This window comes from Schistosoma haematobium, chromosome 3 (genome assembly GCF_000699445.3).
Source record: "Schistosoma haematobium chromosome 3, whole genome shotgun sequence".
Classification (NCBI taxonomy): domain Eukaryota; kingdom Metazoa; phylum Platyhelminthes; class Trematoda; order Strigeidida; family Schistosomatidae; genus Schistosoma; species Schistosoma haematobium.
Window position 1 is genome coordinate 27114189 of NC_067198.1, and position 22301 is coordinate 27136489.

The 22301-nt window shown below is 35.4% G+C and overlaps 2 protein-coding genes across 2 annotated transcripts in view; one reads left to right on the forward strand and one right to left on the reverse strand.

The window, feature by feature from the left end:
* Positions 1 to 1261: 1261 nt before the first annotated feature.
* Positions 1262 to 9751, reverse strand: TOP3B_3 (DNA topoisomerase 3-beta-1; the record flags this gene model as incomplete). The annotated part of the gene is made up of 3 exons (XM_035733176.2): positions 9637 to 9751; positions 2997 to 3783; positions 1262 to 1804 (listed from the first exon to the last, which is right to left on the reverse strand). Exons 1-3 carry the CDS (start codon positions 9723 to 9725, stop codon positions 1262 to 1264), a joined length of 1419 nt encoding a protein of 472 aa, XP_035588469.2. The 5' UTR covers positions 9726 to 9751.
* Positions 9752 to 17843: 8092 nt separating this feature from the next.
* PDCD6IP_2 (Rhophilin, Rho GTPase binding protein) overlaps positions 17844 to 22301 on the forward strand; it is a 37544-nt gene continuing 33086 nt past the window's right edge. Inside the window, exons 1-3 of the mRNA XM_051219008.1 lie at positions 17844 to 18081; positions 21461 to 21561; positions 21598 to 21725. Of these exons, the coding sequence (XP_051069458.1) occupies positions 17885 to 18081; positions 21461 to 21561; positions 21598 to 21725 (426 nt within the window). The 5' untranslated portion in view covers positions 17844 to 17884. The remainder of the gene's footprint in view (positions 18082 to 21460; positions 21562 to 21597; positions 21726 to 22301) is intronic.

Sequence of the window (22301 nt, forward strand, 5' to 3'; positions counted from 1 at the left end):
ATTGATTGATCACTGGGTGATGATCAATATTATGTGTGTCAGGTCCTTCTTGGTGCAGATCGAATGCTATCGAGTAAGTTGCAATGTAGCCACTAGTCTGGGTGACTCGACATTGCGTCCAGTATGTTGAGATAAAATGGTGGTTGGAGTTAATCAACAGGAAACCCTGGACCCGGGTTTCGTGCTACTTCGCACACGTCAGCAAGGTGTACCTGTAATTTCGGTGCTCTCTGACGGATTCAATCCCGTGTCACCCAGCTTCATAGTCAGAGACGTTACCACTGAGTTATCCGGGCCGCGACTGACCTCCTGTAGGACTGAGATGTATTCACAATTGATTGATCGATTGACCAATAGCATTCGATCTGCACTAAGAAGGACTTGACACACATGACATTGATCACCACCCAGTGAGTATTGCAGAGTTCCTAGAATCCTGGGGTTTGAAATAAAACTAAAACTGTTCGTTACATATATCATTCAACATTTATAGTCTTCAGTGAAAAAAATAACACAACTAGATAAATTAATCAATAAATGAAATTTGTTCTCATTAATGAACATGAACTATTCAAAAACAGATAGATATTCAATACTTTCTAGATTTCTATAGTATTGAAAGTGATATCAATCCATGAAAAAGAAAGATTAATAACGAAAAAAAAACATTGTATCATTTATTTTAATAAAATGATATTTAAACAACTAAAACAAAGTTAATCCCATTTGTAAAAAATTTCAAGCAGTATGTATATATGATTTACAAAATACTTGGTTACTGATCCTTGATTAAAAATATAAAACTATGAAATAAATGATAGGAGGTAAATTTAAAACAAACAAACAAACAAACGTACAACCATCTTTATTGATTATCTATAGTTCTCAGAAATAATCAATATCATTTCCATGGGACAGATTCATTTTGTACTATGTATATAAGATAAATCAATTAGAAAAATTAATCATTAAAAAAAAAGGTTGAAATAAACAAAAATTAATTTTTCATTCAATATATTAATATTATTTCTATAACACGCTTATCATTCGATAGATATCCCAAATACATTTAAAAGAAAAAGATATTTCAATCGTTCAATAGTTCATTTGTTTAAATGTTTGTTATTTTATATTTACTTTTAAAGTTAAAATCTTATTCACCGTATTTAAAAATACAAGTTTTTTTCCAAAACAAAAAGTAAATAAATAAATTGAATAAAATTTGAAAATTAATTCATTTTAAAAGTAAATTTTTTTATTATTATTTCACTGATAATTCAGATGATGAATTAAATGAACTTGAAGATGTTGATGATGTTGACGATGATGATGATGATGGACGATTATTGGAAGATTGTTGTTGTTTAACAATGATTGGTTTATTGAATTGTTTTGAATATTTCACTTGATGATTCAATGTAGAAGAATGTGAATCATGTGATTCATGTTTAAATTCAGAATTATAAGAATTTTCAAGTTTTATTTTTCCTTTCACATATTTGTTTGATCGCTTCAAATTATTTTTATCATTATTATTATTATTACTCGTTTGGTATTTATTGTATGATGAATTATTATTTACAGATTTAGATGTGAATTCATTTGGTTTTAAAGTATTAATTTGTTTTTTATTTTTAATAAGGTTTTGATTTATATGAGAATTTTTTCGATAAGAAATAAATTCAGATTTATAATAAGGATACAATGAGTTCGGTGTAATAAAATACTTTTTATAATCTCGTAATTGTTCTTCTTTAGTCATACCAGTTGTTGGTCGAATTTTTTGTAAGCGCTTAGCTAATTCCTAAATATTATTGAAAAGAAAAAATAAATAATAGTTAAAAATAAAAGAAGTTGTTAAAACAAATGTATATTTACATATTTCGTTCCATTGGTCATGGCTTCTCACTAGAACTTCGAGAATTCCCTCACAAAGCTAGTCACAAGTTAGCATGTCGTAATTATCAGTATGTGGTTGTGGAGATTATTAAGTTTTTGATTGAGATCATGAACTGATTGATGTTTGACCAGCATTGAAAACCTGGAAGCATTGGACGATCATTTCGTCCTATTGTGGAACTAGTCAGCAGTGTGCATTCACGATCCTGCTCGCGGGATTTGAACCCAGGGCCTTCGGTCTTGCGTGCGAACGCGAGTCATGAAAAACATGTTCTTTGTGTTTTCTCAAATTCCTACTACTATAGTACCATTCCTTTTAACGTGCTTTTAATGAAATTTATTTTTCCGTATCCTCAATATATTTCAATATAGTTCAAATCCATTTGTTTACAGATAAAGAAATAATAATAATACAACTCTCTTTTAAATGAGTAAACTTTATAACCAAATTAGTAGATTTACCGTAACAAGTTTAATTGCACAAATGCACGATTATAATACCTTCTTGTACTTAAATCTTACACATTTTTTATGTCATGTATTTTTTAAATACATCTTTTTGTGAATTGATTATTAATCTGTCAAAATCAAAATGGGAATAAAGTTTCATGGTTTGACGACATTTGCATGACATTTGAGGGACCACAAAGTGACCCTGAGAAAATTCACCTGCCTATTTCGATCTAAAAAAGGATATAAATGTGCGTAAGGAATCACTATCGGGATCGAGAGTCGAAAGCTAAGGTTTTAACCATGAACTCACATCAAATATAAGGCCTAAAAAGCCATTTAGCCATATGCATGAGTAAATCTAACATCAAAACCCAAGATTAGCCATCTTAAATATGGTTGATTCACTTTCAAATTATGGTCTCGTCATTTACAAACTTCACACTAATAGAAAAGAGAGCAGAAATTAGGAAAACACTGAAAATAATATTGAAGACCTAAGTACATATAGAGCGAGTAGGTATAAAGTAGAATTTCAATTCATTATTTCGTGTGTCCGTATCTCAATAGATTTACAAACATCCTAAGAAGACTTGATAAGCTTCAAATTGAAATAATAAACCATATTTAGTTCATGACGAACTTACATAGTTTTCCAGCTGTATTTTTTCATTTTGACGCAAACGATTCAGTGTTGAATGGTACAATCTACGCACAGCTATTTCGTCATTCAAACATTTTGTTGTTGAATATCCTAAACTTGACAATGGTCGCTGATTTCGATATTTTAAATAATCCTCGTACATGTTATAAAATGCTGTTGTTCGATCACTTGGAAGTGGTCTTGAATTCGGATCTTTCCATGGTGGACGAATATGTAAACGATGTATTTTTTTGTCAAAGCTTTTCAAAGCATCTGCAATTTGTGCAACATTAATACATTCATTGTTCATATTAAAAATATCAGAATTTGAAGCAATACGAAATGAGGGTCTGGTTTGCTTTTTCCGGTCATTATTTTTATTTGGTGATTGTCGTATTGGAGAATTTCTAGATGTTACATTTCTGTTTTTATATCTAGGAATATTAGAAATATCGCCAGATGAAATTGATTGTTCTTCTTCGTCATCATCATTCACTGAGTCACTGTCAATATCCTTCACTACAGCTTTATTTCTATTACTTTTATCAGAATTGTTAACTGATTTGTGAAATGTTGGACTTTTAACCCAATTATTTTCATCTTCTATCCCCTTCTTGTTCTTTTCTTCCTCTTCAGTGCTATGATATGTTTCATCGCTTAATTCAAGATCTTCATTCCGTTTATACAGGTCGCCTTCCTGTTTTTCTTCTACTACAAAAGTTTTATTGTTTGCTTTAACTAAATTTGAGTTATTGTTGTCATTCTTTTTCAATGATCCCGGTATAGACTCTCTTTGTTCGTACAAAAAAACGATACAAATTAAAATTACGAAACAGATGGTAGAAAGAGTAAGAATTGTTAGCTGTCAAAATATTAATTAAACAAAAGAAGCTTTTCTGAAGTTTTCGAAGAAAACTGTCTATTTGAAAATGGATGATATCACTTAGTTTTTAATGAATTAATTACTATCATCTAAATAAACTGATAAACAAATTAGTTCAGCAAAGAAACCTCTTTTCATTTAACCACCCATTCGTCTTTTCATCTTTAATGGTCATTTTTCGTTTCAGCCAACTGCTAAATTCAAAATCCTTTTAAAAGAATTCTAAATTTTTAAAATGAAATCACCGAGTTGTTCAGGTATCTATAACATATTATTATTGAATTTCCTTTACTGAATTTCTTCATAACCCTCTACAATATATATATATATATATATATATCGTGATTTCTGAAGTACCTGGATATATATTTTAAATTAAAATTATATACCAACATTATCATCCCGGATATTGCCTCAAATAACTATAAGAGTGTTAGCACTAAGGCCTCAGAAATGTATGTAATTTTATTAGTTAGTTTTCGTTTCCATAAACGTATTGAATCATGTACACGTCTTTTGTTAAACTGGACATGGGTTGTGAAGAGGCTAAAAAACTGTCTATAAAATGATTAATAGAATAAAATATTCTGATGCCTAGAATAAGATTATTTAAATATACAAAAAACTGAGTATGTTAGAAAGCTCTCAGAATAAAACATAACCAATCTCATTTTATGAAAAATCAAAGAAAAGAGACCCTTATACATACTAAATCATAAAGTTTAACACCCATATGAAATATAAGTACCTTATTTTGATTATTTGTTAAAATTTTATCAAACGTTATATATATATCACATTTTTAATACGTGTAAAGTTGGCACTTTAAAGTTTTTATTAACGGATTTTCATTTATTGTTAGAATTTCCTCTATTACTTAGATACAACAGAGAATTAGTTAATCTGATGGTATTATTCAAAAGAAGAATCCATAATACCCGAAGAGAATTGAGACTTAATTCCTCATCATTTTAGATATTCTCAATAGTTTCCACCTACGATCGTAACATCAAGTCAATAACAGAATTTCTAAACCTCTTAAAGAAAACAGTATCATTTAGATAATTAGTCGGAATTTAATGATCCAATGTCTGTAATGGTGTTTCACCTCCCATTTCAGTAGTGGATATCCAACCTAGAATTAGTTAAAAATAAATGGTGGAGTATTACTTTTTAAATTAAATAACTTTACAGCATGCAAGTACGACTGATCTTTCTTCATAGAGATAATATAATAAGTACTCCGATTTATTCCTATATCTTTAATCTCCATAAAAACCAGGCAGTTAATCTGTTAAACTGTGGAATTTTGTGATCAATAATAGAGGATGCACAAATATTGTTAAATAAACTAATAAAGTTGAAATTGATGCCGCCTAATGACAACTGCTCATGAGACCGAATTATTAACGCAAGTCACCGAATTTATAGATATTAAAAAACAACACAACTGTTGAACAAAACAAGTTATTTTGTTAGTAAATTTACGTGCTTGTATACAGAATATCAGACAAAACCAAACATGATTAAAAGTATGTTTAAACGTAGGTGATTTAAAAGTAAGTGTTTTTCAGATCAACTAAGTCTGAACAACACTAAGATCTGACCATCATGCTTATTTCTTGATTAACTGTGGCATTTGTACGAGCTAATGACTCCTTTGTACTTGATTGCCTGCTTATTACGAATTCCAAATGGAATACTTTCATTTGTGCTCATCTAGTTCTACTTACATCAAACTGCACTATTTTGGGAATTCCTTGTCAGTACAATAATTCGAAGAATTCTAATCACTATATCAACACTCAAAACAAAACGATATGGGATCTGTCTATTGCAATATTGATTAAGAAGTGATAATTTCGATTTATTTCACACCTTCCCCAGTTTTCACGTTTTATGTCTCATCTATGGATTCCAAACTCATCACTGACTCAAAGTTTAAGGCCATTCTCTGTCGGTGCGTGATTACCGAGAGTGAATAAAAAATAAGGTTCATTTGCTGCTCCATTGTAATAATGAAATTTTACTAAATAACTTGGTCTAGAACCACACGAACATCCTATTAGTTTTACTTTTATAGCTAAGTAAATCAATGGTTTTCATGAGTTTGTTTTAGGGGAAATACTTAGTTGAATATGCTGAGACCACACTTATGATTCTGTATTTGAAGTTGTATTTTTTTGAAGATTCTAAGTGTAATAATATGACTAATTTCAGATTATTAAAATTAAGACTCTCCATTAATTTTATTTTATTATTGCTTGTAACCAATCTATTATTGCATTAACTGAGCTTTTCAAATATAATGCATTCTTCTTAACTGCATTTGATACTAAGTTGATAACTTGTGACTGATATTCAGATATTAATTCATTTGCAAGTATATCTATATTTCCCATTTATGGTTCCTTAATCAGTAAATATAAGGATTTCTACCAATTGAATTAAAATATCATTTTGCCAGTCGATTCTTATCACAGACATAAGTGCTATAAATTATGATCTGTGACAACAAACAGGTCTTATGTTATTAAAATGAATGACTTTAATGTCTTGCTCCCGTATAAACAATGTTGCCTTGAAAAGTTTGAAGTTGTGAAGCTTGTAAAGGTCATAGTTTCAAATGGACATTTGCAACTAATTATAGGAGTCCGTGATCGACTAAATTGCATATGCATACAATTTGTATACTTATAGGAATAGTTACACAAATTCCCGTTACCATCATACCATAGTTAATACTTTAATTTCACTAAAATTTGCAGGAATTCGAAAATTGTATCTTAATAAAAAGAATTCGTATGACGAAGTTTCTTTCATTTTCGTTTGAAACTTCTCACCAGACATTTTTGAAAATAAGTATATCAGTTAAACTCTAACTAATTACTCAGTTAAAGTACTTATAGAAAAATATTTTTACGATGAAATTCAACATGGCAATTTACTCGGGTTACTATTTTGCTACCGTGTAAATAATTCCATATGCCGCTGTACTTAACATATGCTAAAATAGATTTGACTGATTTTGTATTACTTACTGGAGGTTATTGAGACAATGAATAATAGGAAGTAAAGACAGATAGCATGTCTCACGATACATTATTTTGTCAATTTTGTAAATACTTTGTGTACTAATATTTAGTGTCGATTAAAACTATTTTTCCTTATGTGTATTGCAGTACACTACAAAAAGTGAATTGATTTTTTTTCGGATTCTATATTACTGAGATTGTGATAGACACAACCAGTGATCTAACTGCTGATTCAAAGACTATTAACATTACATTCAGTCATACATGATTTAATTACGTGGTTATCAGGCAAATGTAAACAAACTAGACTGAGCAGTAGTTGATATAAATTAATAAACAGCCAGTTGAATATATAAAATTCACAGCATTAATAGATTAAGCAGCTCTAACTAAAGTATACATCAAGATCACTGGATTATGTGTTTGCTTGTTCTTAACATCAAGCATCTCAATTACTACCTGGTTAAAATTCAACCAAAGCCCTTAAAAAATGTGAAGAAAGCAAGCAAAGTACAATTCGCAGAATAAAATGAATTCATTCTATTTTACGGATTATCATCAGCTGCATACAACCAAAAATTACAAGCACATGGGAATAACAGAGAGTAGGACCTTTACAATGTTTTCTGAACACATTCCTAGGAACATACGGCTGAAAGAGAGCGAAATATTTACAAGTGTAAGCGCAAGACATTATTTGGGTAGTCGACGTGAAGTAGATGTGAGCAGTGTATTCAAAATGGTTAACAGACAAAAAGCATGAATTTTACTCCGTTAGGCAGAAGCATTCGCTATCAAACGTTTCAGACCTGACCTATATATACAGAAGGATAGTGTGATTAGACTTTTCTTCCCTTGGTAGTCATGGGTTCACCTAATTTATTTTAACTTTAATCTTTTTCAACCCTATCCCCAACCTTTCATAATTATTTCTATTTGATCATCTGATATTTATCTCTCACATAGTTTGATTGTCCATATATTTGTTTATTTCATCATGGGATTACTCAATCACTTACTGATTTTCTTAACTTTACGTGACCTCTAACTTATTACTCCCCGACTTATAAATACACATTGATCTTAAGTATGTCAATTCATATACTTTGTATCCCTGTTCTTTTTATTATTATGATTTTGGGTCACGTTTCGAACATTTATCTAAACTACACATACCAAAGTATGCTAAATATTCGTTAATAATTATATTGATATTATTAATTGTAATTTTGGGTTGTATGCGGCTGGTAAGAAACCATGAAATGGGATGAATTGATTTTATTCTGCAAACCGCGTTATTCTTGCTCTGTTTAAGTATTTTTTTGTTGCATAGCACAGTGTTTATTCAAAAATAAAATGCACGTAGTGACAGAAAATGTAGTAATTTTTATAGCCCTGGTAAAATAATTTGTCCTCTCTTATATTTGTGATATTTCATGTTTAGTTATATAGATGTTTAGCATAGTTCATTTGTACATAACAATTGCATTATACATATCACTTGTCATGTTTATCATACGAATTTTGATATCGCAATCGCGTGTTGAATACACCGTATTTTTCTTGCCTCAGTCTTCTGTTCAGTTAGGACTAGAGCCTGGCCGTACACTGACTACAGTGTCTCGGACATTTAATTCGCACATAACCTTTGAGAAATTCTTGGCTGAACGTGAATTAGTACGGTCTTGAAATATAAATCTGAAAATCCAACGTCATCTAGGCGCTTTTAAAAGCATAGGCAAGAGGATGAACTTATTTGTAATGTGCTTAAAGAAATATTCTACCAGATGATATTTGTTTTCAAATTCAGCATTATGTGATCATTTGCTGTTAGAATTTCATTTATATGTTAACCATTCCCGTTTTTTATGTAATTACTGATATTAGTGTACAAACTTTTGCTTAGATCTGGCCCATTACATACTCGTACACAAATTTGTAAAATCGTCTCAGAAACAAGGGGAAAGAAGTACAAAAAGTGTTGTTATCATAATTTAGGAATGTTTGGTAAGATAAGTAAAACTAATAGACGAATTTGGCTGTTATGGACGTTCATAAAGGACGTACTCGCAGTACCTCTTATTGTGCCGACATTGCGAAAATGATCTACGTTTAACAGACCAATACCCAAGTAAAGTATGTCAAGTATGGAAAATAATGAATTATTAATAATAGACTCATTCAAATAGTGAAATATATTGACATCTACCGCTTGAAGTGCTATGTCCCCACTAAAATGAAAATCCAAGGCAAACAGAGAGCTCAAGAGGAACGAAGGAGACTCGATGAAAAACTTAGACGATAAAAATGAGGAAACACTCCAAGATGATTACTTTGTAATCTGCTGGAGAGGAAAATCGAGTGGTATTATCCGTCAGACAAAAAGGCTATGAGATGCGCCGAAATTCAAACAAAATTTTTTCAAATATATGCATATGTTTCAAATCAGTATTTCTGGTGAAATTCCATCATGATTAGAATAATATTACCGATTGGTGATGTTATTCCATTAATGTAAAGACATTTTAGAAAATAATAGAAATTTGGGGCACATGACGACCAGCCTCAATGTCAGTGAAAAGGATTTTGTAGAAAAGTGGAATTACCTTAGTCATCATGTTGCATGATACTCACACACATATATATCACATGGTAATAATTAAATTATCTTTTTAATACTACATTTCGTTCGTATAGCTAAAACATTCGTCATTCCGATCACCTACCGGTGTTCTTCGAAAAATTCAAAGTCCACAGAATCTTCTTGATCACCTGGATTGTCACCAAAATTATCGGACGGTCTTATAGTTGACATGATGCTTGGATGAGGCGGGAGACTGTAAACACCGTTCGTATCGATGATTTAGAAAAGTGAAACAATACAGATATTTTTAATTTCCAAATAAGTAGATAAAAGACATTGTTATTCAGTATTCTCTGAACGAATCTTTTAAGTGAACATACACCACGTGTTCCATCACTAAAGTTTCCTGTGACTTTTCAGCGGAATGAGTTTCATTAAACATTAGATCATTTTACTGTTCAGCTAAAGTCAAAATATGCCCAGAAATTGAAAAATTTCAGCCTTTTATTTCTATGAACTCACATAAGCAATTATATTTTGGCCTGCTACAAAACTATATAATCCACCCAACGAAATGTGGTACCGATCCCAGATCTCAAGTGGTCATGCCATACTACGCATTCCATGCAACTGTCAGCTAGCTTATACCAAACGCTTCTCGACATATCGCTAGCCTTTCAAACATATCTTCGAACTTTTTTGTTTCCGACTTTTGATTTGATTGGATTGATATACATCGATTATAAAGGTGTCACGTGTAAAGGCGATATTAAACTTGAAATACACGTGACATTTTTAAATCGTTTGGAAATCCTGGAGAATATGAAATGCACACGAGAATGCCATGGCCATCTAACAGCGTACCTTGAGTTAGTTGGGTGTTCTACAGAAAAAGGTATCAACGTCTGTAAGAAGATGTATCGTTCCAATGCAACTTCGAAGACGGACGGAAATTTCCTCTCATCATTATTCACCATTTATCACGCGCTCATTTTGATCGGGAAGTTTAGTCCTAATTTGACTTGCATTTTTCAAACTTTTGCTGTTTCCTCAAGCAACGAAAGCACCAGTTCTGATCTGAAGAATCTGTCCTGAGTTTTACGTTCAGTAGATTACTTTTATTTTTCACATCTTAATAGCTAACTGTGGTTTTGCCTCAGCTTACTATTCGGTTTTTTCAGTTTCTCACTCCAAGGTTGGTTTCATTTTATCCTAACCTTTCGTACCACTCAATTTTATCCATTTTTGTCCGTTTTTAGTGTACTGAATTTTTTCGTTTTACGGTCGTGGACTTGTGCTACGACCTGTATGACAATTTACGTCAATAAAGTCATGAAAAATTCATGCAAGAGACGCGATCGCCTTTTTTCTGTTGCGTCTGGCTTGAAGTGTGACAGTTGCAAAGGTTAGTTCCACGAATCGTGCACAGATTTTACAGTAACCGCTTACATCAGACTCAGTAAGTCGGATCGTAGGTGTATATGCATCACGTGCAAAGCGAATGCTGAGGTTTTGCTGGGCAATATTATCATTCTCCTGACGGTTCTACGGAATAAATTGTGAGCAAACCTGAAAATAGGCAGTCTTAAAACGGGTGTACATACACACACGCGCAGTGAAAGCAAGAAGAGGGATCTCGACAGCGTTTCTATCTATGGGGCATGTAATAACGCTTGTGAAGACATGATGAAACTCTGCACCATCATAACACCAACGGCAATAGGCTCCCTCAGCAGATTTGGATCTCCCTGCACAGGATCCCTGAATGCAACGGTGGTTCCCAAAAAACTCTATAGGTGATTGAACCCAAAGTTAAAAAGAACTAGGCGTCACCGTCTAAAAAGCTGAACATTCCAAGTACTGTAGTGAACTCAGCTGGCGATTTGACCGCACAGTCTACTCCCAAGAACGTCCAAACGGTCAGCAAAGAGCGTAGGATTCGGAAACGCTCCTCGACTTCCAAACAACAAGGTCCTCAACCTGACCATACTTGAAAACCTGAGAAAACAATAGCAGTGAGTGCTGATTCTCTCATTATCATGGGCCATAAAGACAGCCCTAAATTCCTCCTCAGTTTGCAGTACAAACATGATAGGATGCTCTGAGAAGAGGCTCGAACTTATCGGAATAGAGCGTTTGACGGTCACACGGCTCACTCGAGGCAAGAACTCTAAGTATCAAAATCATCCCAAACTACTTCGTGAAACACTCATTAGCGCTACCGACACAGAGATATCCTGACCACACAAACTCGGATATTAGGGAATGGAAATTCATCAAGTAATCCTTAGAGCTCAAAAACGTACTGGCTCAACAAGTGATGAGACCAGCCATGAAGGACGGAGATTCTATATCCCGACTAATGAAGATAGCTTTCCTATTCTGTCACATAGCGACTGCAATGCTGGAAGCATTTCATGTCAACGGACGCTGGTTGCCAATTGGAGTTCATATGTATCCGAATGGCTGCCATTAAACGCAATTCAGTTTCGTAAATGTGGCCTCCAGCTTAGCAACCAATCAGAATGAGCCGGGAATTATTACACTCGCCATTTTTGTGAGCAATGGAGGTCGGCCTTCTTCGCTCTGTGCTTTTATCAGCCATTTCTTTTACATAGCTACAGAATTAATTGTCTGAGTGTGCTAAAATGCAGAAGTTCGTGTAATACTCTGAATGTTGGAGCAAAATTTGTCCTCATTTTTCTTTTTCTGGGTTTTGACTTGTTTTCTAGATATCCAAAGCCAAAGCTCGTTTTTTTAGCTAGGATAATTGTTGCTGCCGCCTGTGACTAACTGTCCGCATGTTCGTTCCTAACTGTCCTTTATGATGTTATCGGCAAAATGAAAGGAAACAATCTCCGGTTTTCAATTTTCTTCAGTACTATGGACAATACTATCCCACCAACGAATCAAACTAATATAGAGTGCCCAGCAGTATGGGATATCAGTATTGTTTTCGAAAGGACTCAGACTTCCGATAACCATAGATGAAGTCACAGATGCTACCAATCTATTGCAGAAGGTTTGTTATGAAAAATTTGCCATATAGCAGTAATAGAGGGGTTGTACTCATTATGTCGTGCATTAAAGTAAGCTTAACATTGAAAAGACGGAAATCTATCGGTGTGTAGTATATGTTTGCTGTTTTGGCCATAAAAGGAAGCAGAAGGGTCATGATCAGAGAGTAAAAAGGTAATTAACTGTTATTAAGCTCACTATTTTATACATCATATTTCACCACTCGCAAATTTGTTTTTTTACGGTATGATGTCAACCGGTACCTAATATGTTCACCCTTACGGTGAAAAGTACCTGCAAATTTTCACCTTCATATTCGAATTATTTTTGGAAAACTGTCTTACTGTTTGAGTGATTCGTACGCCCTGGTTGACTAGATTCCTACATTATTCACAGTTCCAGTGTAACTCTCTCATGTAGTAAGTTCAAAGTAGACACTAGTCTTTCTAAATAAGCCTGTTAAGCTAATATCCGTATTCTCTTTTTCAGTTAATCGATGAAGACATGTACCACGTGCATCTGCTGTATACTGCCATTTTACTCTAATTCTGACTTGTATCTTACTTCAGAAAAATAAAATTTATATATGCAGCAAATATAGACTTTTTTGTTTTGATGGAGATAGGGGGGTTCATGGGGTTTTTAGCAGAACTGTAGCAATATTCTCACTAAAGAGCTAAGCGAGTGCGTAGAAGAATGTTGGGCATCATACAGGGTGCCTTTGAGTTACTAGTGTTCCATTTGTGAGGGTAGGGGCATTGCTTGCTTACCATATAGCATTTGAATAAGGAGCTATAAGATTAGACGCAGGTACGGTTAGGATGTGTAACGCGTGTCCATCCATCAGCTGCCGTGACAACTCATGGTGGTTAGAATAAGTTATGAGAGGACCCGAGTCTGTAGGTTTCCCAACAAAATGACGAAGATATGTACTAAATCACTTAAATTTACTACATATGAACTAGATGCTGAGAGGCTCGTATATCACACGTTTCTTGCAACGATTAAGCAGATAAGACAAAATAGCATTAGATTCAAAAATTTCAGGAACTTTCATTAAAAATCGAATGTCAAACAAAGGTTTAAACCAAGTTCCCGTTTAAAAGTTGTATTGATAATGTTAAGCTGCAGTTTTTGTTGTTTTTTTCCAAACGAAAGAGTAAAAGAAGTCAAAAAAAATACTGGAAGTGGTTGTGAGACTAAACTGGACGTCCAGCATCCTTTTTATAATCTGCTGTTAATTGGGTCTCCCGTAAACAGTTCCTTAGGGCCATAGTTCCAAGGACGAAACAGTTTTTAGGGTCTGTGAAGGCTCACTACTGTTGCATTCTAAATGAAAAAATATTGAATTTAGTCAGAAATGTGGAATATATAAATAACCAAATCACATGTTTTTTAGCAAAGGATTTATTCAGTTGTGATTTACCTTGAGTTCATGAATATTAGATCAGGTCAGCTACTATTATTTGTGCAAAGCATAACATGGACTTGGTACCGTATCGCAATACTTTTATTATTTTGCTCTCATTTAAGTATTCCCATGCATCTGCGTCTAGTTTAACAGGAAGACATACAAACAGAGTTAGTGGTTGATAAACTAAAAGTCCCAGTTGTCAAAAAGATTCTTAACATTTGTCCACAGCCAGCTGCATTTAATTGAGACACAGAACACTCATCTTCTAAGACTGTATACTACTGTTTTGCGGGCAACTAAAAGCTCAGACATTTAGCTATCCTGTTACTGATATATATTGCTTTCAGACTGAAGACAACAGGCAGTAACATCATGCACTGATGGTCTGTCTGGAAACAATAAACTATGTGATTAAACTAACTATGACTTGAGATATCATTCCAGAGTGCAATCAACGTACAGTGTAACGCAGTCAGACGTGGCGAATAAAAATTAAAAACAGAGCAAAAATAACAATCTAGTTGTTTAATTAAAAACACATTGTGAAATGACAAAATCTGTGGTTACTTGAACGCACAGATGATCGTTATTACACTGGGCGATATATTATGTTTACATGGTTGCGTTGGATAAATTCACCCTATCCGAATAGACCACATGACGACGGGATCATGCACAAAGGCCAGTTGGAGCCGACCATTCCACTTGTGGACTGTATTGATCATAAAAACACATGGAAAGGACAGGAACTACTAACTTGGAAAACCTTCTATAGGTAGGCTACCTGTCCATTCGCATAAGGCTTATTCAGACAAACAAGAAGGAGAAGCTCACGCGTTTCAAATCGAAAGCATAAACTGCTTATACATGAATGCCGCGAGTTTGCCGAATAAAACCGATGGGTTCCGTGAACTCAGCAATTCTAATAATGCTTAACTGATATGAATATCTGAAACTTGGATATCTTCTCAGTTATCAGGCCACGAGCTAGTAGTACCTGGGATGCCCTTGTTTCGCGACGACAAAAAATCAGGAGGTGGGGGTGGAGTAGCTGTTTACATACGATCTTGCTTGGAGATACACCAAGTTCATAACCTCGAGTTTAACAATCTTGAGGAATCCATATGGTGCTCTGTAAGATTGTCTAGTACTTCGAGGTGTCTAGTCGGAGTCATATATAGGAATAGCATTGCCGACATCGAATATGACAGTCGTATGCTGGAAGGGCTATTCTGTTCTACTCGTCTCGGTTTCACTCATATCCTGATTCTAGGAGACTTCAACCTCCCTAGAGTCAACTTCGCGGAACATACGTGTAATGGAGGTGAAAACTAAACTGAAGCTCGGTTCTTCAACCTCATCGATGACTTGTGATTATACGAAAGTGTGAGGTCGGCAACTCGTTGAAGAAACAGTCAGACACCATCGCGCTTAGACTGTGGATTTACAAACGAAGAATTCCTAGTTGGCAACCTCTCAATCCTGGCTCCCCTGGGAAAAAGCGATCACGCCGTTGTAGCCTTCAGTTTCGTCAGTAAAACTGAGCTAAGATACCCCACCAAAAACTTGCGCTGGAATTTCAAACGGTTGAATGTGTCAGCTCTGCAGGACTATCTACAACAGGTGGATTGGTATGTTCACCCTCAAATCGATGTGAATGCTCAATGGGACTCCTTACTGCACACGCTCATATGTGCTACAAAGAGTTCCGTTCTTTAAATGGTCCCCAAAATCTACAAGCAACATACACTTATCAAGAACCGCACTCTTCGTTTGTTAAGTCGCGAAAGGCACTGTTGGGCAGAATACAAACGAACTGATAACAACGGCGCATACAGGCAATACAAACATAAAAGGAACATATGCACGAAGGCTATAAGAGAGGATTGGCTGCAGTACCAGATAAAGCCTATTGGTAAATTTGTCTCTAATCCGAAAAGCTTATTCCGTTATGCAGTCTCTCTTCGTCAAGCCAAAACTGGAGTTTCCCAACTGCTAGGTCCTAATGGCCTGAACAATAACGACAGCGACGCCGCTAACCTTTTGGCTGAACCATACTCTCGGACACTACAACCGACCCACATCAACTATACTGATGACAGCTTCATCTGCAACTGCACAGGACTTTCCGTAGTGAACCTGAGTACTTACTTGGTGTTCCGGAAACTGCAGCACCTAAAAAAAGACATTTCTCCTGGCCATTCTGCTATACTGAAGGAAGCAGCTTCAATCCTGGCAACGCCGCTTAGTGTGATGTTCTCACACTCGTTAGGCCGAGGCAAACTACCGGAAAATTGGAAACTGGCTCACATCACACGGATTTTCAAGGGAGGTAGATGCAGCGAACCTCCAAGTGACCGACCGGTGGCTCTTCTCTCAATACCTTCAAAAATCATGGAGTCCCTGGTATGCGATGGTTTGTTTGACTAGTTACTGTCCTCAAACTTCTTCTCACCCCGACAGCATGGTTTCAGGAAGGGTTACTCTTGTACAATCAACCTGCTGACTGCGGTGGACAGATGGACAGGCATCCTTGATCACAAGGGGAAGGTTGATATCATCTACCTAGATTTCTCAAAAGCTTTTGATAAGGTTAACCATACATGTCTTATCAATAAGCTCAAACGATTGGTTATCAGACCACCTCTAATCGATTGGCTCACTTCATACCTGAAAAATCGACATTTTAGGGTCAGGGTTAACTTCACTTTATCTCAGGCTGCGGAATGTCCTAGTGGGTTCCCCCAGGGCTCAGTACTAGGACCTTTTCTCTTCTTCATCTACAGAAATGATCTTCCTCAACAGGTAACGTCAGACTTATTACTTTTTGCCGATGACGTGAAACTTTGGTGAGAGATACGCAACCAAGACGGTATACAGGCGCTTCAGGCGGATCTGACTTGACTTCAAAGTTGGGCAGACGATGATGGACTTACCTTTAACACTTCAAAGTGTAGAGTAGTCAATCTGAGACATGTCGCAGACTGCAGTTACAACTTAGGAAACTCTTCTCTAGTAGTATATCGAGTCGAAAGAGATTTAGGAGTCCTGATGCCCTACGATTTAAAGTCTTACGCTGTGACAAAAATGCCTCCCGAGCAAATCTTGCACTGGCAACAGTGAAGCGCATTTTTGGTTAGTTTGACGGAAGGACTTTCCATATAATCTTCAATAGTTTTATCCGTCCCCATTTAGAGTACGGAAACACAGTATTTCCTCCGTCAATCCACAAGGATAAGGACACTCTGGAGCGTATCCAACGGCGAGCCACGAAATCGGTTCGAGGACTCAAGTTTGAACCTTATGAACAGCGCCTCCAGTTACTTAACCTTTATCTGTCAGAGTACAGGCGTCTTAGAGGTAACCTTCTAATGACTTACAGTATCATTAACACTTCTGGACATCCTCTTAAACACCTACTTAAGCTTAGTTCCAACACTAACTTAAGGGGTAACGCCCAGAAATTGGAAACACAACATAGCAGAACGGACTGTATACACAACTTCTATCCCTTAAGAGTTGTCAAACGCTGAGCTAGTCCAAGCGACTTCCCAGGAGTCCTTTAACAGGCAACTTGATCTATTCTTAAGGATAAAGGATAGTATCATACTATGATTTACCAAGTTCTTTCCCCCTTTTTTTGTTAACATACCTAGGTTCCTGCCTGGAGGTTTTGGTGATCCCCTGCTACTAGACACAGAAGCCCGCTGAGCGAAAGCTTCTTTTATTTCGTCCATAACCATTTGAACCATTTTGAATCAACGAAGCAACTATGACTTAAAATTTATAACTTTCTCTTACTATATAAAAATTCAACTGAGCATTGCAAGAAAACACCCATTTTGATGTCACAAATCTAGTCTCATGTAGGATTTCTTCTTGCTATTTCTGTAATACGTCTTATGCATTTGACCTTGGGTTTGCGGGCTATTCGTCTGAATTTCGGACCGGGCGGGTTATGAATTTCTTGAGTATTCCTTTAAAGAAGTCGGCTCCTGTTGATTTATCCAGTAATTTTCAACAGTTGATCGCCCTGCAATATGGTGCTCCAACCGCAAATGCGTGCCTTGGTTCACTCGGTGAGTTATCGTCAATGCGAACTGTCGCATGTGTCAAAGGCGATAACTACAACCCGACAGTCGAAGCAATCGCAGCGTAAGTTGAATGATACTTATAACTCTATTTGATATTACAGTTTTAATTCATACTGTTTTATCGTATAAAATAGGTCTTTTGAACGGTCTTTAGTGTTTAATCTCCATCATACCGTTCGCTATTGTCTTGTGGTTACATAGGCACTAATTTTCTATCCCAGCTTCCAGAGGTCGGCATGTTTCTCCCCCAACTGCCTGTCGGTTTTCTATGGATATTTCGTAATGCCTCTTAAAGTTTAACTTTGACTACTGGTCTTTGAGATTTAATGTCTGCTACATTATAATACTTGGCATCTTTCTAGTGTGACTGATATAATCAGTAAGTAGATGTGAAATCCTAAACTTTTTCTTATTGTCCGGGGATATTTGGTTAGGAATTCGAAAACGTAAGGTTCATGATCCCATTAGTAAGACGCTTTTTTGTAATTTTTGGGGTTGAAAGTTCTTATATAGATTGCTCTTATTCAAAGGAAGCAAAATACTATGGTAACAGTTGTCCTCATAAAGTTCATGATAGGTGTTTAAAAACCAAACGAAAAGCAATCCAACTGATCATTTAGTTGTGTTCTTCACCTAGATGTGTTCATTTTCGCTAATCAGAGTAATCTGGTCAACATGTACCATGTAGAACTATTATTGTCACTGCTTTGTGTCCAGCAAACCATTCGGAAAAGGCATGTAGTGATGTGTTGTAGGTGAATTACATTTTCCAAATATGATCTAAATCCGTACTCGTACACATCGCAAATGTGTATTTGTCAATGTTACCACATTATTATAGCGGAAATAAATAGTGTAAAAAGAACAGGGACCAGAAATTAGTAATTAAATCTTGTTGTTTGGGGTATTTCGACTGATTGGTTGATTTTACAAATTCACGGACATACAATCTAGCGAAATACTTACCTAATATACCTAAACCGTATGACGAGGTGATCAGTGATGGGATACTCGTAAGCTACTAGTATTTGACCACAGATGCCTTAGAAATATTTATCCCATCTGCTGGGAGTGAGGTTAGACGCAGGCTGTTACGGAATATTAGTGAATCACTTGATGAGGTTGTGAATCTCCATCGACTGAGATGTTTGGGCTACGTGTTACGTACACCGACTACCACGATGCTCAATGCTGACTAGTGTTGGGGATGGTTGGAAGAAAGCTAGAGGCGGCCAAACCAAAACTTGACATCGGTTCGTGAAGTCACTAACTTTTAGTCTTAGCCATGTTGGTAGATGCAGACTACTCGGTTGGGTCCGCGTGACTATCGTAGCCAATTGGTTGGAGACTCTGGGTGACATGGCTCAGAATCGATCACAATGGTATAGGTGTGTACACTATTTGTCTACCCTTAAACCGTGAGATTAGAATCGTTTCATATCTTTCTTTCTACGAACTAATTATTTCTTCCTGTACTATATCCAAATATGCATTCTTTTTATGTATTACCACCACTGAATTAAGTACTTCTATGAACCCCGTGTTTTGACGTATCGTCCTTATTTATTAATGTACCTAACAATGGAGCATTAGATGTTATCTGTGACTGTCTAGGATCCGACTCAGATTTGAACTTATGATGCCCATTAGATCCATCCGAAGTTACTAAGTGCTTGAAATTATGTTTACGATCTACCTTATTCACATTTTGGGGAGACCTTTACAGACAGAAAGAAGGTATAACAATGTGTTCACCAGTTTTTCCGATTGTAGTGAATTTATTCATGCATTCTCTAGAAACCAGTGCAATCACAAGATGTTTATGTCCACCAAAAGCCTGGCTATGGTATGTAGATGGCATTTTTATTATCATTAAACGGAATGGTTCGGAAGGTTTGTTTGAAAATATAAACACCATTACGGAGAGCACTAATTTAACAAAGGAAATAAAATGCAGTGACCACAAACTAGCGTTTCGATTGTTTGGTTGAACGAAGAAATAATAATAATAAGTTGAAAATGTATTCAGGAAATCAACACATTTTGAAAGATACTTAGATTTTGGTTCGGCTCATGCGTTTTGTACGGAAGTCACAGTTGTAAAAAATTTAATTAACAGAAGTATTAATCTCGTTACGGATAAGGAAGACCAACAGGTTGAATTGAATAGAGTTTCGCCTGTGTTTAGGGATAACAATTACCCCAAAGAGATTTTAAAGATTATTAGGAATGAAAGAAAAAGTAAATTGGAGTGTACTGAAAGGATAGAAGACCACCATGGTCATCCCTTACCGTAGGGAAACATTGAAAGAAATCAAGAGGATTCTAAACAAACATAATATCGGAGTGTATTTTCGGGCTAGTGACGCCATAAGATCAACATTAGTGAAAGTTAAGGATAGGTTTTCAAAGGAAGAACAACAGAATGTCGTCTACGAGATGAATTCTCATGATTGTAATACAGCTTATGTTGGAGAAACTTCCGGACAATTGAGTGTGAGGTTAAAAGTACACAAAAAATGTTTGAAAAATGTTCCCAAATTCTCGGTTGACCTAAAGAAACTTGAGAAGATGTTGGTGATCGTGTTACTTGCGTTAAAACGGGACATACGATTATTTTGGAAGGGACCAAAATACTTCAGAAAGGTTTTAACACTCACAAATAAAAATTGACAGCAGAAGCGCTGTATATATGGGCGAACATGAATAGCCTGAACCGAGAGAATGGTATTCAACTAGCAACTACGTCGCAAATATTCGTTAACAAGTATTTGGACCCATTCTTTATCCAACCTGTTTATTTCACATACGTCGTTATTCTGACTGAAATTAATGTTGGTTTTTTTAACAATACAAATGTGTATTTGATGATTCTCATGTTACATGCACATCAATGATGCAGTAACAATTTTTCAACCTTCAACTTGCACTTTTATTTTTTCCTTCATACAAAAACACATTAACACCTAGTATCAGCTATTAATATCTCAATCTTACACATACATACGCATACACAATTCATTCAGTCATTTATTTTCAGATCGTGAACTTTTTACATGATTCGCATTTAACTGACTCATGTTATTCTATTTACAAAAGTCAACATCCAAATATGATTGGGTTAACACAGTATAGATTTGATCTGATTTGATTGTTGAAGCGCCATATATTTTTTTGATGATTTTGATTATTACTCTGAAGAAGTCCAGACAAGTTTGCTGGATGAAACGTTGGAATTATTTAAATTTCAATCGCTTAGATAATTTCAAATATAATTTTCACCTACAGTGACTTCTCTGTACTCGGCGCCCAATTTTTATCGAACTATTCGTTCTAATATTGACGAATATTCGTATAAACTTCAATTTGTTTGCGTCTATTTATCCTATAGTAACGCTGATGTTAACTATTTCACTTAGTTTCTGGAATTATTTTTGTAGGTATCATGATGCAATATATCAATTAGAAGGACGTCTAAATGTGAATGTTGCTTCACGAGTTGATTTTAAGTGGAGCGATATTTCTGGAAAATCTAACAAAAGTAAGTTCTTACTTGATGTTAATTTTTTTTTCATAGAAGAAAGCTCTCTTAAATTTGAACGTTCAAATGTCTTGTTTTGTTATGGTGCTGCTCACAGTCAACTTGGTGAATCGTGCCGTCCCAATTGTGAAAATTCACTCCAACAAGCTTTGAAATCTTTCAAGGTATCAACAATATAATTTTTTAAATATGGATGCAATGTATAACTTATATATATATATATATGATAACGTGTCTAGCCACGGAATTTCACAATCTCTGGGACCCCAAATTTTTAGTTGCTTTGGATTAACAGATATCATTAATAAACTGGCCACCTCGGCCTTTTCCACTCAGTCCCGCAATTAGCAAACAATGCGCATTATGAAAACAGCTGGGATATCCGTAAAATACGATCAGACCACTAAAGTTGACGTTCTAAAGTGGTGAAACCAATGGAATTACCGTCATTACTCCTGAACGCATTCTGATGAATTTATCCTTTATTAACATGGTGTTGCCGCCTGATGCGAACAATCTTTCAAAGGCGCTGACGACCGAACCCAAAGCGTTACCGGACGTCATCAGAACTACCCTGACTAATTGGTTATAAACCAGACATTCCTCAACCTTACATTATGCTGGCTCCAAAGATGACCCAGATTGGTATAAACGACTCTGACTTTCTCTGTAAGCAGATTTATCTTATCTGTCACATCACCCACTAGACTCACAATTACTAAAGATACGAACTTTCCAAC